At 37.3% G+C, this 16,150-nt stretch overlaps 2 protein-coding genes across 2 annotated transcripts; both read right to left on the bottom strand.

The window, feature by feature from the left end:
* Window positions 1–550: 550 nt before the first annotated feature.
* LOC145996211 (uncharacterized) lies at window positions 551–1,494 on the bottom strand (the record flags this gene model as incomplete). Its single annotated transcript, XM_083132629.1, has 1 exon — window positions 551–1,494. A coding segment is annotated over one exon (942 nt), but the record flags the coding sequence as incomplete, so codon positions are not given.
* Window positions 1,433–15,763, bottom strand: LOC145996572 (uncharacterized). The gene is made up of 4 exons (XM_083133070.1): window positions 14,626–15,763; window positions 4,560–4,848; window positions 3,793–3,886; window positions 1,433–2,514 (listed from the first exon to the last, which is right to left on the bottom strand). The coding sequence occupies exons 1-4, from the start codon at window positions 15,736–15,738 to the stop codon at window positions 1,776–1,778; spliced, it is 2,235 nt and encodes a 744-aa protein (XP_082989196.1). The 5' UTR covers window positions 15,739–15,763; the 3' UTR covers window positions 1,433–1,775.
* Window positions 15,764–16,150: the final 387 nt, after the last annotated feature.

Genomic DNA, 16,150 nt, shown 5'->3' with positions numbered 1-16,150 from the left:
AAAGAAAGCAATTAGAAAACACACACACTCTGGACACACATTCAAGATTGGACAGGTTGGTAACAAGTCAGAAAATGAGTTAAAGGAAACATTAAAGAAATCACGTGTATGGAGCAACAGTGAAGGAAGAAGCATGAGAAAATTGAAGATGTGTTAGGAGACAATCCACGGCTAATAGAATGGCTACAATATTCTGATGCTGAGAAAAAGGTTGGAAATGCAGGACATTGAAAGGTGTTATAAAATATAGATGGAGGTAAAAGAAGCAAAGTACAGCATATAAATGCTAAAACAATTACTTTACAAATTATATGTGTAGTCACAAAGGATGCGGACAGGGAGGAGATAAGCAAAACAAATTTACTGAAAGTACTGTGTCTGACATCTGAAATTTGGAGTGGCTTGTGGGAGGTTGAAGACAGTGGGGTAGACAGATCAAAAGGGATAGATTTTGGAGTACGGCAAGAAAGAGGAGACTTTGGAAGAGCAGGAGGAGACTTAGGTGGCGTAGACTTTAGTGCAGTGGGACAAGGAGACTTTGGTGGGGCAGACTTAAGCAGAGCAGAATGAGATGGACGAGACTTTGGTGGGGCAGATTTGAGTGGAGGAGACTTTGGTGGTGCAGACTTTAATAGAGTGGGACAAGGAGACTTTTGTGGAGCAGGATGAGATGTAGGAGACTGGTGGGGCAGGATGGGATGGAGGAGACTTTGGTGGAGCAGATTTCAGTGGACCAGGATGAGATATAGGAGACTTTGGTGGAACAGACTTTAGTGAAGTGGGACAAGAAAGAGACTTTGATGGGGCAGGTTGGGATGGAGGAGACCTTGGTGGAGCAGGATGAAACTTTGATGGGGCAGATTTAAGCAAAGAAGGATGAGATGGAGGAGAAATTGGTGGGGCAGATTTAAGCGGAGCAAAATGAGATGGACGAGACTTTGGTGGCGCAGACTTTAGTGGTTTGGGACAAGAAGGAGACTTTGGTGGAGCAGGATGAGACTGAGGAGACTTTGGTGGGGCAGATTTAAGTGGAGCAGGACGAGAAGGAGACTTTGGTGGGGCAGACTTAGGAGAAGACTTTAGTGGAGTGGGACAAGGAGACTTTTGTGGAGCAGGATGAGATGGAGGAGACTTTGGTGGGGCAGATTTAAGCGGAGCAGAATGAGATGGACGAGACTTTGGTGGGGCAGACTTTAGTGAAGTGGGACAAGAAGGAGACTTTGATGGGGCAGGATGGGATGGAGGAGACTTTGGTGGAGCAGATTTAAACGGAGCAGGATGAGATGGAGGAGACTTTGGTGGAACAGACTTTAGTGAAGTGGGACAAGAAGAAGACTTTGGTGGGGCAGATTTAAGTAGAGCAGGATGAGATGAAGGAGACTTTGGTGGGGCAGACTTTAGTGGATTGGGACAAGAAGGAGACTTTGATTGGGCAGGATGGGATGGAGAAGACTTTGGTGGAGCAGGATGAGATGGAGGAGACTTTGGTGGAACAGACTATAGTGAAGTGGGACAAGAAGGAGACTTTGATTGGGCAGGATGGGATGGAGGAGACTTTGGTGGAGCAGGATGAGACTTTGATGGGACAGATTTAAGCAGAGAAGGATGAGATGGAGGAGACTTTGGTGGAACAGATTTTAGTGAAGTGAGACAAGAAGGAGACTTTGATGGGGCAGGATGGGATGGAGGAGACTTTGGTGGAGCAGGATGAGACTTTGATGGGGCAGATTTAAACGGAGCAGGATGAGATGGAGGATACTTTGGTGGGACAGACTTTAGTGGAGTGGGACAAGAAGAAGACTTTGGTGGGGCAGATTTAAGTAGAGCAGGATGAGATGAAGGAGATTTGGTGGGGCAGACTTTAGTGGATTGGGACAAGAAGGAGACTTTGGTGGAGCAGGACGAGAAGGAGACTTTGGTGGGGCAGACTTAGGTGGGACAAATGTAGGAGTAACAGGCTGTGAAAGATGTGGCTTTGAAGGGCCAGATTCAGGTAGAGTGGAAAGGGAACAAAACTTCATAGAGGAAAAATTTGGTATAGGAAGAGACTTCAGAGGGTCAGATTTTGCTGGTGGGGGGCAAGGAAGAGGTATTTCTGGAGAGGAAGAAGGAGTATGAAGCGCATTTGAAGATAGTGTAGTAATGAAGTTCTGAGGAATGGTAGAAGAATGCAACTTTACGATTGAGGAATACAGTGGCTTATGTAGGGTATGAGGATCAGTCAGAGGCGGGTTTTGGATGCAGAAAGAAGGTTGAGGAGACTGAACGGGAATAGCAGGTAAGTTGGACACTGAAAGTGAGGGGACAGGATCAGGAGCCATGCTTGAGATATTGAAACAAGTACTTATCTGTTGCACATGCTCCAGAATCCCCTGCTCCAAGTATGAAACACCATCAAAATTCAGATGAAGTCCATCCTTTGATAGGTATTTCCCTGGAAAACTTCCCCAGTCCAGAAATGATGCACCAGTTCTGGAACAAAGATCCTGCAGCTCATTGTTCAGCTTTCTTGCACTGGAAAAGCAAAAACCATTAGCAGAATGTTAAAATTAGTAAAGAAAAGTTACCACGTTCAGATTTCATATAGCAACCCTCCCCCCAAATGCTAAATAAGTAACATTATGGTGCACACTGTTAACCTGCCGTTCGACATGTTAGCACTCCACTAACATTGAAATTTATGTTTATATATCTGTTGTAAAATACGAAAGCTCCCTGAGATGCAGTCTAACTGTTTTCTTACAGGTAGTAAAATATAATAGGGTGGAGTGTTCCATTAACTTATTAGGAGCTATGCAGTGATCACCGTCAACACATTGTGAGATGTTAGTGTAATGCCCACATGTCAACCAACAGGAGGAACTGAGCATATATGTATTCACATAACAAACAAAAAGTAATGTTGAGAACCAAAAAAGATCAACGAAATTTTAAAAATGGAGGTGCTACCATGATGCTAACATTATTATTTGACCTAATTCAGACCTCAGAAGGCGCTGAGTCAGTAAATGAGTTTAAGAGTTTATTTTGCATTTTGCAATTCATTTCGTAACAAAAGATGGTAGCAAAATGCACCTCACGCCCCTCAAACATGAAAAATTAACATTACAGTGTGTTACTTTACATTGCATGTTTTCACCAAAAACTACATATGCAAGCTACTACGTATTATACATATTTCGTTACAGATCTGCCAGTGCAATGTGAAATAGATATAGTAATAGAATAAAAATGTTCTTGCTAGCTAGAATATTTTATTTGATATCTGCTTCAATATTATGTCTGATTATATTCTTATATTTGAACAGGTGTCTCATAACCATGTTAGGTAGCAATATAATGAAAAAGTTATTGCTAGCAAGCACATTTTGTTGTTTTCATATTGTCATTAATGGTCCTGCTGATAGCTAAACGATACCTAATTATTTTAATATTTATTTTATATTTTCATTTTTAATAGTAATTTTATTAGTAATGTTACTAAATAATAGCAATAGAACACAAATCCACATCGACGACCCAAAAACCCACTATGGAGATGGAAGTTCACTCTGTGGACAAGCCAATTATTACCAATTTATAATTTTTAGATTAACTAGGAGCAAATGATCTTGGCCAAGGTTAGAATTGGACTAGGTTCTTTGAGAACAAAACATTTAATTATTTCTACAAATTTTAAAACAATTTTATGGCTTTGTGAAATCATATAATTTATAACCTTATATTTTGAGAATGGCCCACATACAATAATAATAAAGAAAACGGATTAAAGAGGTTAAGAAATGGATTTACCAAGTGTTGATCAGCCCAACCCGAGAAATTTCTTCTGGATAGAGAGACTTCTTGCTGTTGAGGTCAAAGGTGTTCACATTTCTGGGCAAAATCCCTGAAAATAAGACAAATCAAATATAAAGTTAGCAATTATCTGCACAAAAAAAAACCAGACAAACATTTAAAAAAACAATGTACATTCCATTCTACAGAGTTTAAGTTCACACTTATAGGCAGATGGCTTGGGATTGAATGTCTATACAAAATATAAATAACTTAAGTTTTGCAAGTATCTAGGTAACTTCTGCGACGTTTCGGGACGCAACTGCTCCCTTCCTCAGGCTGCTCACATTTAGGTTATGTATAAATCATAACCACGTCAAACTCACCATAGGTACAGGATATAGGATTGGTAAAAGGTGCGTTGTTAAAAAAATAATAAAAATCTAAAAGCCATTACAGGTGCATGTCAGACTACCATGCTGTTTCCCCGATAACCTAAATGTGAGCAGCCTGAGGAAGGGAGCAGTTGCATCCTGAAACGTCGCAGGAGTTACCTAGATACTCGCAAAACGTAAGTTATTTATATTTTTATATTAAATTTGTGAGTATTTGCACAACTTTCATCATGAAGTCTATACAAAGAAATCAGTTAATAAGTATGAGATTAGTCTAGATTTATGAGTGTGGTGCATAGAATTTATGCATTTGTGATCCCCAACAGTACCATGCAAATGTGAAAAAGAAAAAACACCCAAAACTAAGAAAGAAAAGAAATAATGCAATACCTGAAACAACAACATTTCCTGTTGGGTGAAGTGACCTGATGTTCGACAGCAAGACCTCAAAGTTGTGCAATACAGCTGCAACGTTTGTCAATGGTCTCCCACTTCTCTCTGACAGGTCATTTGCTCCAGTGTGGATAACAATAACATCAAAATAAGGCACAAGGTCCTCAATGTGTTCCCACAACTGGTGCACTTTTGACCCAGGAAAAGCCAGGGAATGGTAGTCATTCCCTTCACCTTCACATGTGTGCAGGTACTTAACCTGGCTGTGTCCAACGATAAGAAACATCTGTAATTAGAAAAGTCTCATGTGAGTAGAAGTGAATGAAATATTATATACTGAAAAACATCAGAGTTTATTCACAATGGTGAAGCTATTTTACATGAATATCAATTTGGCTTCTACAATTGTGGACACTTCTAAATTTAAATTATCCTATTGGAAGTTGCTACATCCCATAAGTGTCTGTGATCTTATAAGACGAGACTGATTTCAAATATGTATGTGATAGAATGTTTGAATGTATAATAGAATATACACTTAAAATGAATTAAATACAAGATTTTAAAAATATTTATGGCTAAAACTGGAAAATTAATATTAATCTGAGCTCCGATGTAATTATTATACAACACAAGATAAAGGTGTTCAGAAGACCCAAAACTCAGTGTAGAGACAAGTTTCCACTTTGGAGAACTCACCTCTACCTTTCAAAAATGCAAGATGGATTAATATCATTATCAGTTTTTGTCGTGGAAAGTAGATTGTTTCAGTTAAGGCTTGAAAGTTGCTGTGAAATTCATTTCATCATAGAAGATGCAGGATAGAAAGGAAAGTGTGGAAAAAGCAACATATTACACACACAGGTTTCTGATCTGGTTGAATGTGAATATTTGTGCGACATAGTTAAAAACCAGGGTCCCCAGTTTCCATGGTGCCTGAATTTTCAAAATTCACTTCTAAAAAAAAGTTTGAGTCGCTTGTGGAAATTGCAATTACTTTTTTCATATAATGAGTGCAGCAGGGTTTTCTAATTGTTGTGCGTTTAAATCAGAATAACATACAATTAAATATTTATGCACGGTTGCTAGCCAAATTCTAAAATCTGCAGTGATATCATAGTGCCTGCCATACATTAGAATGTATTGCATAATTATTCATGCTGTTACCAGTTGAGCCTTCATTAGGCCATTGCCCGGTTCGATCAACGCATGTTAAATTTTAAAGAAGCGTTAAATCAAGTTAACGCTACATTAGCACATCGAGGCATTTCACCAACCTTCGCTAAGGCTAACAGACCTCTAATGTCGTCGTTAAATCTAAAGGCACTCTTTTGCTTCATTGAAGTTCTTAACAGCACGTTGTGTTGTCGGAAATAAGATGGCGAAATTGCATATGCCAGCTGTTGTGTTTAAAGGTTATACCAAACCAATTTGAACACATTATTTGCATACCATCGCAAAACGTACACTAGTTCGATTTCTTTCTACAGCAAAAATAATTTTCCCATTTCGTATTTCATATTATAAATTCGTACTGCAAATCAGAAATCACATGTAAGTTAAATGAGAAATATTGTATCAATGTACTTTTTAAAGTTTTGTCAATAATGGCATCGTGATCATCACACATTTTTCAAATTTTATTAATTTTGCCTGTCGAGCAAAAAATGTATGTTTATAGTTAATTATACGAACTTGAATTTTTTAAAATTCATATTGGGCTTCCACCTTCAATGCACTGTAACCATAAACACAAAACATCACATGACTTTTTAAAATAATGTAACCTCCTTTTACATATTTTAATTTGTATAAGGTAAAGTTATTTACCAAAATATTCGGTGTCGTCGTCCACACCGTTTTCCAGTCGATTACGTAGAAACTGAGGAAAGTCAGGGTTTGTTGTGTTTATGCTTGTGTCTGCTTATAACTACCATTCCAATTTTATGTTGTTTTTTTTTAAACTGAAAAATGTCAGAAAACTTATGATAAAATTAAAATGAAGCAACTGTCCTAGAAATAGGCAATACACGTCCTGTACTCTCATTTAATGTAAAATAAATCTGTGACATTACACAATGTAGCCTGCAATCTTTGAAAATAGTAGGGAATTGTTCTTTCGAACTTTTCAAATTATTAACCACCTACTCCAATTTACATAATGGAAAAAATGATTTTATAGTGAAGAGAATGCTCGACACAAATGTTCATTCTATATTGTGAATCACAGTGCGTGCAACCACAAGCGGCTAGCAACAGCTGTAGCAACCTGGAGATAAATGTTAAAAGCACCAAACCTGACCTGCCTAACCTAACCAAGTACAGAAATAAAGAAAACCTGCCTAACCTATTACTTATTCAGCTCATAGCTGTATGTAAGTACTGTACAATAAAACATGTTATTTAATATAACGTGAGTCTTAATATAATCACAAAATCACAAACAATTATTATGCAGCATACTGAAAATGGGCTGACTTAATAACAGTGCAAATGGAAATTAAATCATATTCCTAACAAACTCAAAGAGCACTTAAAAATTGAAAAAAATAATCATCCGTTACATGTACAAGATACATTTACGAACGACTACCATCTCATCACGTAATATAGATTACATATGTTGTTTTATTAAAAATAAAAGCTTGAGGTCCTAAGCAGTTTCAGGTATATAGTTTTGTGCATGGACATTGTAACATTTTGACATTGTGCAGTGACATAAAATACACTACCATCCATTCGGAAATTATTCCTTGTACATACGTACAAGTGGTAATGATATTGTCTAAGAGTGCACTTCTTTTTTTTTCACCAGTTATGATAAATCATATACACGATCAAATATAATATAAAAATATCATATTAATCAACTGTTCCATGTACAATGTACATGACTACCATTTCATCATATAATAAATAACCAAACATAATGTAAAGAACCGTACTACACATGTATGTTTCATTAAGGAAAAAAGCTTCAGGTCCTAAGCAGTTTCAGGTGTTGGCGTTTCGTGCATGGACATCTTTAGACCTCTTTTGAAATGCCATTTTAATATAATTAAATTTATCAACTTCAAACAGACTACCGTAACCTAGAACAGTAGTTTTTATTTATAGATTTATAATCTTGTATTGGCAGTCAGTAGGCACTCATTAAAATCGAAGTTACGAAATTACAACGTACCTGTTAACATTTTCGATGTGCGGACCTAAATACCTAACTAACATTCCTTTCTTAAACATATGTTTATGTGTTCACATTCAAGATGGCGGAAGAGTGCTAAGGACGTGCTGATCGGCTCCGGAGAAGATTGTAAAACTCTGCTGGACATCGGGCTGCTGGCTGATTCTTATCTTCACACAAGGAAGAGGTAGTGTCAAGGTTCAGGACTGACGTGTGCAAGTGCAACTTCAACGTTAATTAAGAGAAAATATTGGAATAATTATCTGACGCTCGTCGCAAGCCATAACCACTGTGCTTCACGCCTACCAACCCAAGATGTCTCGTGTTGTGGCCAAGGAACTCGGCGACCGGCTAGAAAGCTTCGAAAAGCAGGTGCGTGGCGAGCTGGACAATTTCAAACGAAAAATTGATAGTGAAACACAGTCAAGAAACGGGGACCTAAGTGCTACGTACGATTCCGAAGGAATGAAGAAACTCAAAGACGAGCTGAGTAAATTGGAGGCACGGTTGGAGGAAAGTTTCAGAGTGCAAAAGGACGACTTCCATTATTTAATGGATAGGATAGAATCGCAAGAAGATAGGCTGGACGATTTGGAACAATATTCAAGGCGCGAGTGTCTCCTTATTCACGGAGTGCAGGAGAACGTGGAGGAGAAGGTCCTGGACTTATTCCAAAATAAGATGCACGTCGACATCAAGAGTGACCAGATCGCGAGGTGCCATCATTTGGGAAAACCAAACCGTAGCATGGCCGAGGCCATGCAGGAAGGAAAACTCTGCATTATTGTTAAATTCGCAACCTACAAAACCAGGCACTCCGTGTGGTCGGCGAAGAAAAAGCTAAAAGAAGCCAGGTCGCGAATCTAGATCACCGAGTTGCTGACTCCAGTGCGACAGGAGATGCTGCGGGCGGCGAAAGAGAAGTTCGGGCGCCGCGCGTGCTACACGGAAGACGGCAGGATCGTGGTGCGCACCGCTACCGGCAGGAAACTCACCATTACAAGAATGAAGGAACTATCCCGATTGGCCCCTGAGCCTTACCCCTCAAAAGACTAGACCCATAAACAAGACTGCTCGGACTCCTTAGCCACATTAACATTAGTAACCCGTTAACATTGAAATACTTTTAATATTTCTTTTATTTTTATCATTCTATATTTCTTTCATTATTATTACTAGTTATATTTTTTTTTACCCTTGCCGCATAATAATAGGATTGTGGACAATTGGACAGCTCCAAAATGTGATCTGAAAAAAAAAAAAAATGTAAAAATTCCCATATACCAGGATTTATTCGGAATTTAACAATCGGAACTTGGACCTTAGAATCATGATAGCTTGAGAACTTTTTTTCCACAGAATAATTCCTGACTGAATGGCACTTTCAATGACTTAATCTGAACTAATCACATTCTCCAAACTTCCAAATAATGCCCATAAATATCGATCCACTAAATGACCCTTCACTCCTAGTAAAACTTGCGAAAATTATCACACAACCTGTTTCCGGACCTGATCGACAAATAGCTGTACCCTTGACCCTCTGTACCCCCTTGAGAAACTGAAATATCTTACATGGTTGATGAAGATTTTGTTGTTTATGAACGTTTTCAGTTGATTTTAGCTCGCCGAAATGTGTTATTGTGAAGTAAAGTACAGCTGTTATCTTGTTACTTTAACGTGTAGCAGAACAGCCCGAAAGCTTCGCACAAGTGAATATAGCACCCAAAACGACTTTCCACAACAGCAGATATAATTTTGTGGTAAATATGCGATATCGCCCGGACGGATTTCTTCAAATTTACAGGAGAAAGTACTTACTGAAATGAGTTTCTTTAGCATTCTGGACGTTCTTGGAGGTATTTTCTTTCACGGAAAGAAAAAAACCTCGTAGTTTAATGCTGCCGAACAAGAATTAATCACTTTTTACGAAAGAAATTGTCATTGCCTGCCACATTATGCCGTTGTTTACATTGTGTGCGTGCAGATGGCGCCGCGCTTTCTTTTTTCGATGAATTTAGGGGTGAAATGAGTGCTAATGGAACCTAACCTAACCTTGTGTGAATGGTTTGTGGGGCTAGCCGTGGATGGTTTTTGGGGCTAACGTCAATAGTTTGTGGGGCTACCCATGGATGGATTTTGGGGCTAACGTCAATGGTTTGTGGGGCTACCCGTGGATGGTTTTTGGGGCTAACGTGCATGGTTTGGGAGGTAAGGCATAACTTCACCTTAAAGAATGTTCCGCAAGGCAAAATAGGTAAGTACCAGTGGTAAAATTAAGGAAATAAATGAGTGAAAGGTGTCCGGGCATTATCGCATATTTACCAATTTTGCATATTAGGTTAGGATTGCAAGGTTTGGTACTGACAAGTTATTTTTGACGTGTTCTTACGCTATTTTACTGTGCATACCACCAGTTCTTACTAACAAAAAGCGGCGAAAGTACTCTGAAATTGCAGGTTTTAACTTACGTGGGCCATACTTTGGGGTCAAATATCTCCATTATTTGCTTTTTCCGTGCTGGAACCAAATTTATATTACGTAAAACATCGAAATCTATAGATTAAAAACAAATTCAACATAATTCTGGAGGGAGTACAGTAGGTCAACGACACCCAAAGAGCTACCTATTAAATATGGTATGGGAGAAATATCGAACAACTGACAAAAAATGCTATGCATAATTCAAGCGTTGAATTAAAAATTAACAACGGAATGAAATTAATCGACAATGCATCTGAAAAGTGAGAGAGAAAAAAGCAAAAATAAGACCGCCTTTGAAGTCTGGAATAGCCATTACTGAACGATACCTCGTACAACCTATGCAACTAGGTAAATACACGTTTCCTTGTTCCCGGGTACTATGAAAATTAGTTTTGAAAACTGCCAACAAAGAGATACAACAAAAAACGACAAAAAATCTGGGATGGAGGGTTGTATCGCAGGTCAAGCCAACCATCGTTTTTAATTGTAATGGGCTTTTAATAAGCCATCGGACATTTATGAGTATAAAATATGCCGCAATAAAGCCGTAGAGGAACGTTTTACGCAAGAATTCTGTATCTATAAACAATCTGAATTTGAAAGCCATCACGATACTGAGATTGCAATTCTCGCATATATGCCAATCCTGACGTGCATGGATTGATTAATTTAATACGAACTTGGCACACACACATACACACATATGCAGTTCGAAAGCATAACGAAGCTTGTACTTACAATATACAGCTGAAACTACTGCTAAATAAGGTCTTCTATGACACCAAGAAATGCAGCTTCCTTTCACAAACACGAAAAGAAAGAACAATATGGATGCCGGACGTTTGAACTTTCCTCCGCACTCCTTACTCTTTATCCTCCAATGAAAAGATTAGATAGTAGTGACGTCATTACAGTTACACAACGTCACCACTGCGGCCATGTTCCCATCGATGACGTCACGACATTGTTTACTTCCGGTTTTAGGGGTGTAGCAGGAACGTCTACGTTAGCGGTTTATTTGCGTCCAAGGACTACCGGTGTGTACAAATTACAGTACATGGTAATATAGGACATGTCAATACTTACATTACAATACAGGTACATTAATAGATTTTACAAATACAAAATATATAGCCAAAAATTGTAAAAAATTGGGTCTTACTCTGCTATTATATCAAAATCACAAAAAAATATAACATGAGAAGATATACTAATTACCCACTTTCATTTGACATTTAATTTTACAAGAATAATATGTGATTATTCTACATTATGTACATTTGTCTTATGTAAAAGTTGCTTCCATGTATTCAGCTATAGAATAAAAAACATGCTTCAGAAGCATTGATTTTATCTTGTGCTTAAATATCATCAATTTTGGTTCTTTCCTCACATCTTGTGGTAGTTTATTGTAGAGATCTATGGAAGAATTTAAGGGGCCTTTCTTACATAAGTTAAGGCGGCAGTGTTTTATGTGAAGTTTGTCTTTATTTCTTGTGTTTAGGCCATGTATTTCCTCATTTGTGGCAAAGTTGGAAATATTTTGCTTAACATAAATTAAGCATTCATAAATACATATGCAGGGGAGAGTTAACACATTAAGTTTACGGAAAAGAGTTCTACATGAATAAGTTTTCTTTACTCGAGCTATGATTCTTATAGCTCTTTTTTGAAGCATAAAAAGGACATTGGAGTGGCCCTTGTTACCCCAAACCATAATACCGTATCTTAGTAAAGCATCAAAGTTTGCCATATAAAGGCACTTTACAGTTTGGGTGCTTGAGATGTCTACCATTTCTCGAAGGGCATAGCACACACTACTTAATTTTGATTGTAGCGTGTTTATATGTTCTGTATAGTTAAGGTGTTCATCCAGAATGATACCAAGAAATTTTGAATTTTTTTTAGGCTCTAGTTGTGTATTCCCAGATATTAGATTGAGGCTTATTTGGTTTCTGGTTTGGATTGTAGAAAATGTAATATAATTTGTTTTTTTGCTGTTGTGGAGTAGATTATTATTTAAAAACCAGTCATCTAATTTGTTTAATACGTTATTAGCCTTAGATTGTAGAGCATCTTTGGAAGTGTCTGTTACTATAATATTTGTATCATCAGCATATAATATTGCATTTGCCTAAGGTATAACATTTGGTAAATCATTTATGTACATAAGAAACAAAAGAGGGCCAAGAATACTTCCCTGAGGCACCCCACATGTTACACTTTTCATGGTGGAGTGTTGATGTGTTACGTATCCTTTTGCTGTGGTGTGAGCGATTTCTATAATTTGCTTTCTATTGGTAAGATAAGATTGAAACCACTTTTGTGGTAGTCCACGAATACCAAGTTTTTGAAGTTTCCACAGCAATATCTCGTGATTTACAGAATCGAAAGCTTTCGATAGGTCACAAAAGACTCCTACCGTGTGATTACAATTATTCAGAGATTGTGTGACACATTCTACTAAGTCTGATAACGCTGTTTTCGTGCTTCGTTCGGACCTAAAACCATGCTGCGACAAGCTTAAGATTGAGTGTTTACTACAGAAATTTTCTACTCTCATCATTATTGCATGTCCAATAATTTTTGAGAAGACTGAGAGTTGCGAAATGGGCCTGTAATTTGATAAATCCTTTGGGTCATTTTTCTTCAGTAATGGTTTAACAACAGCTATCTTTAGCCTGTCTGGGAAAATACCTTGTTCAATGGAATTGTTTATTATTTGTAGTAATGGTTGACATAGGGAACTATAACATTTCTTAATTAGGAAGTCTGGTATTTCATCAATGCCGTAAGATCGTTTGTTTTTTATACCTCTGAAGATTATCTTTAATTCCTGTTCAGTAATGGGGGAAATGAACAAGGATTTGTCATTCACTGTTATGTGTGTAGAACATTCTTCTGGAGCAGCCATAAACCCATTCCTTCTATTTGGAACTGCATTTACAAAATACTCATTGAAAGCATTCGCAATATTAGGGGGATGTTGGACTTCTTTTCCATTAATGCATATCACCATATTATTACCTAAAGATTGGTGTTTTGTTGATGCATTTCTTATAATTTCCCACATTGTTTTACATTTATTGTTTAAATTATTGATTTTACGGTCATTATGATTAATTTTTGATTGGTGGAGTACATTTTTATATATTTGCTTATACCTCTTGTAATATTTCAGAAAAGATGGATTGGGATTCACCTTACTTTCAGAATGGAGCATTTTTAGTTTTCTACTTGAGATTCTGATTCCGTTTGTGACCCATGGTTTACACTCGGTGGAAATGTTTACTTGTTTAGGTGGAAAACATTCATTGTGTAACAAGATAATTTTGTTCAGAAAGAGATTAAATTTTTCGTTTGTGGAAGGTAAGTTATAAATATCTTCCCAATTTTCGCTGTTTAGTTTTCCAATAAACATGAGTATAGAACCTTCATCATATTTACGTTTCTGCATTTTTAGTGGCTTTCTATGATATTCAGTAGCTTCTCTTTTACAAGTGAGACATAAAAATTGTGCTTCATGGTCGGAGAAGTGGACTGATATGTTTTCACATTGAAACTCTTTTGAGTGTACACTTAATAACATGTGGTCTATGAGGGAGAGTGTCTCTTTCGTTATGCGCGTGGGTGTAGTTACAATTTGCTTTAGGCCAAAAGTGTTTATTGTGGCTTCAAAGTGCAGTTTCCATCCTGTATTTTTTAGAAAATCAATGTTTAGGTCCCCACATACCAAAATTTCACATGTATAACTTTTTAATTCATCTAACAATACTGACAGATTTTTTATGAATATTGTATAGTCTGCATCAGGTGTTCTGTAGCAACATACTATTATTAAATTATATTGTGCAAGACGTACAACACTAACTTCAAAATGTTTTTCTATAGGTCTCACAGTTTTGGGGACAATTTGTTTGGCAATTATATCATTTTTTGTAAATATGCCTGTTCCCCCTCGTTTTATTAGAGACCTTGATGAGAAACTAGCTAGGTGGAAATTTTGAATTTGAAGGTAAGTAATTTCATCTTTGGACAGCCAGTGCTCAGTAACACACAGTACATGTGCATCTAAACATTCATCGGTTAGGAGCATTTCTAAATCTAACACTTTGCCTGTAATACCTTGAATGTTTAGATGCACAATATTGCATTGTATAACTCTCTTTTTCATTTGAGAGAAACTATTGGGTGTAAGACCATTTACAATATTTGTTGCATTTTTACATTTTACAATAAAAAATCATCTTTAAATTTGCCCGGAACACTCCTTATTCTATCGGATGTTCGTGCAGATGGTTCTTTTTGTTTTACATTAACTCTTTTATCATTTTCCACTTCCTTGTCTTTTTCATTTTTTCTCACTTCACTGTAATCTTCATTTTTATCACTTACCATTTGACTGCATTTTTCACCATTCATCACAAGACAGACTTTTCCGCTATTTACCACATCACTATATTTCTTTCCATTTACCACTTCACTTCCCTGATTATTTATGGGGTGCCATTTCAGTTCAATAGGATTGCACTTTCTTCTTTGGTCTATAATGTATTTAGTTATCACCGTACCTATTGCTTTTGACACCTTTTCTTTTCCAGATCGGTTCAGATGCATGCCGTGATTTGTGAAATTGTTTCTCTCTAGCCTGCTTACATCAACAATATCGACATTACTAAAGTTTTTACACAGGTGTCTGATATTCTTGTTTGTCTCTTTTATGGCCACATTAACACAAGATTCCGGTATGAGATCGTATCTCGTTGGTATATTAACTATGATCACTTTAGAGTTTCTTATTTCAGATAATTTCTTTTCCAATGTATATATCACATTGTGACCCTCATTGCATGCTACATTGTTTGAACCTGCCATTAGCACTACACAGCTGCTGATTTCTTTGTTTTGAGGTTTTAGGCTACTTACAATCTGCCCAATTTTTGCACCTGGCTTGACAAAACCTAACACTGAAACATCGCCTAGCTGACTCTTCACTTTTTCTGCCATTCCTCTGCCATGACTATCAGCATAGATGATCACTTCTGGTTGACTAACACTCGATTTTTTAATTTTCGAGATGTTTGTGGTTGTGTTTTTTGACTTCACATTTCTTCTGTACGTTCTTGAATTAGTTTCTGGGTGTATTTCTTCAGTCTGGAAATCTTGTAGTGTAGAAAATCTGTTTTTACTCTCGAAATTTATGCTATCGATGTGATGTTTTTTCTTTGTTGATTTCCTAACCACTTGAGTCCATGAGGATGTAGAATTTGTTATTTCCTTTGCCTTTTCAATAGTTTCTAGTCTGTTTTTCAGGGCTTCATTTTCATTTTTTAACTCCTTTATATCACTTTGCAGTAGATTCACTACCTGTAAAAGATTCGCGAGTTCCTCATTTTCAACACTTTTTTCTCCGTTTTCACATTGCGGACAGAACCATTCACTGTTTTGGTCGATTTCTTCATCGGCATTCAAGTTGCCGCACTTAAAGTGTAACCATTCGTCACACATGTCGCAAAGAATTCCATTTTTTACAGATCTTTTACACTTTGCACATTTATCATCATATTTTGTCTTCAATTTGAGAGGAGCTGATAAAAGTACTTCACTCATTGGCGCCATCACTTTCCCCGCTGTTTCCGGTTTCCTTGCACTGGCGCTAATTGGCGGCCTTTCCTCCTGTTGCCTGTTAAGGGGAGCGGAACGGCCTGTTTCTTCGCTTTTGTCGGCTGCAAAAAAAAATGTCCTCTGCAATATACACTCAACTCGGTTAACTTATTGGTAACACTTTACTATACCGGAGACGGATTTCTTCAAATTTGCTTTCTGCATGAGAGCACAATGTTCCATGTGTTTGATAACGTAAACGCCGTAGTCAGTGTTTCAACCCACGCCGTCTTTTTGCTATAAGATGACGTGCCGT

Source organism: Lepisma saccharinum, chromosome 12, assembly GCF_977018435.1.
Source record: "Lepisma saccharinum chromosome 12, izLepSacc3.1, whole genome shotgun sequence".
In the NCBI taxonomy this organism is placed as follows: domain Eukaryota; kingdom Metazoa; phylum Arthropoda; class Insecta; order Zygentoma; family Lepismatidae; genus Lepisma; species Lepisma saccharinum.
The sequence above is the reverse complement of the archived record's forward strand: the minus strand, read 5'-3'. Positions and strand labels throughout refer to the sequence as shown.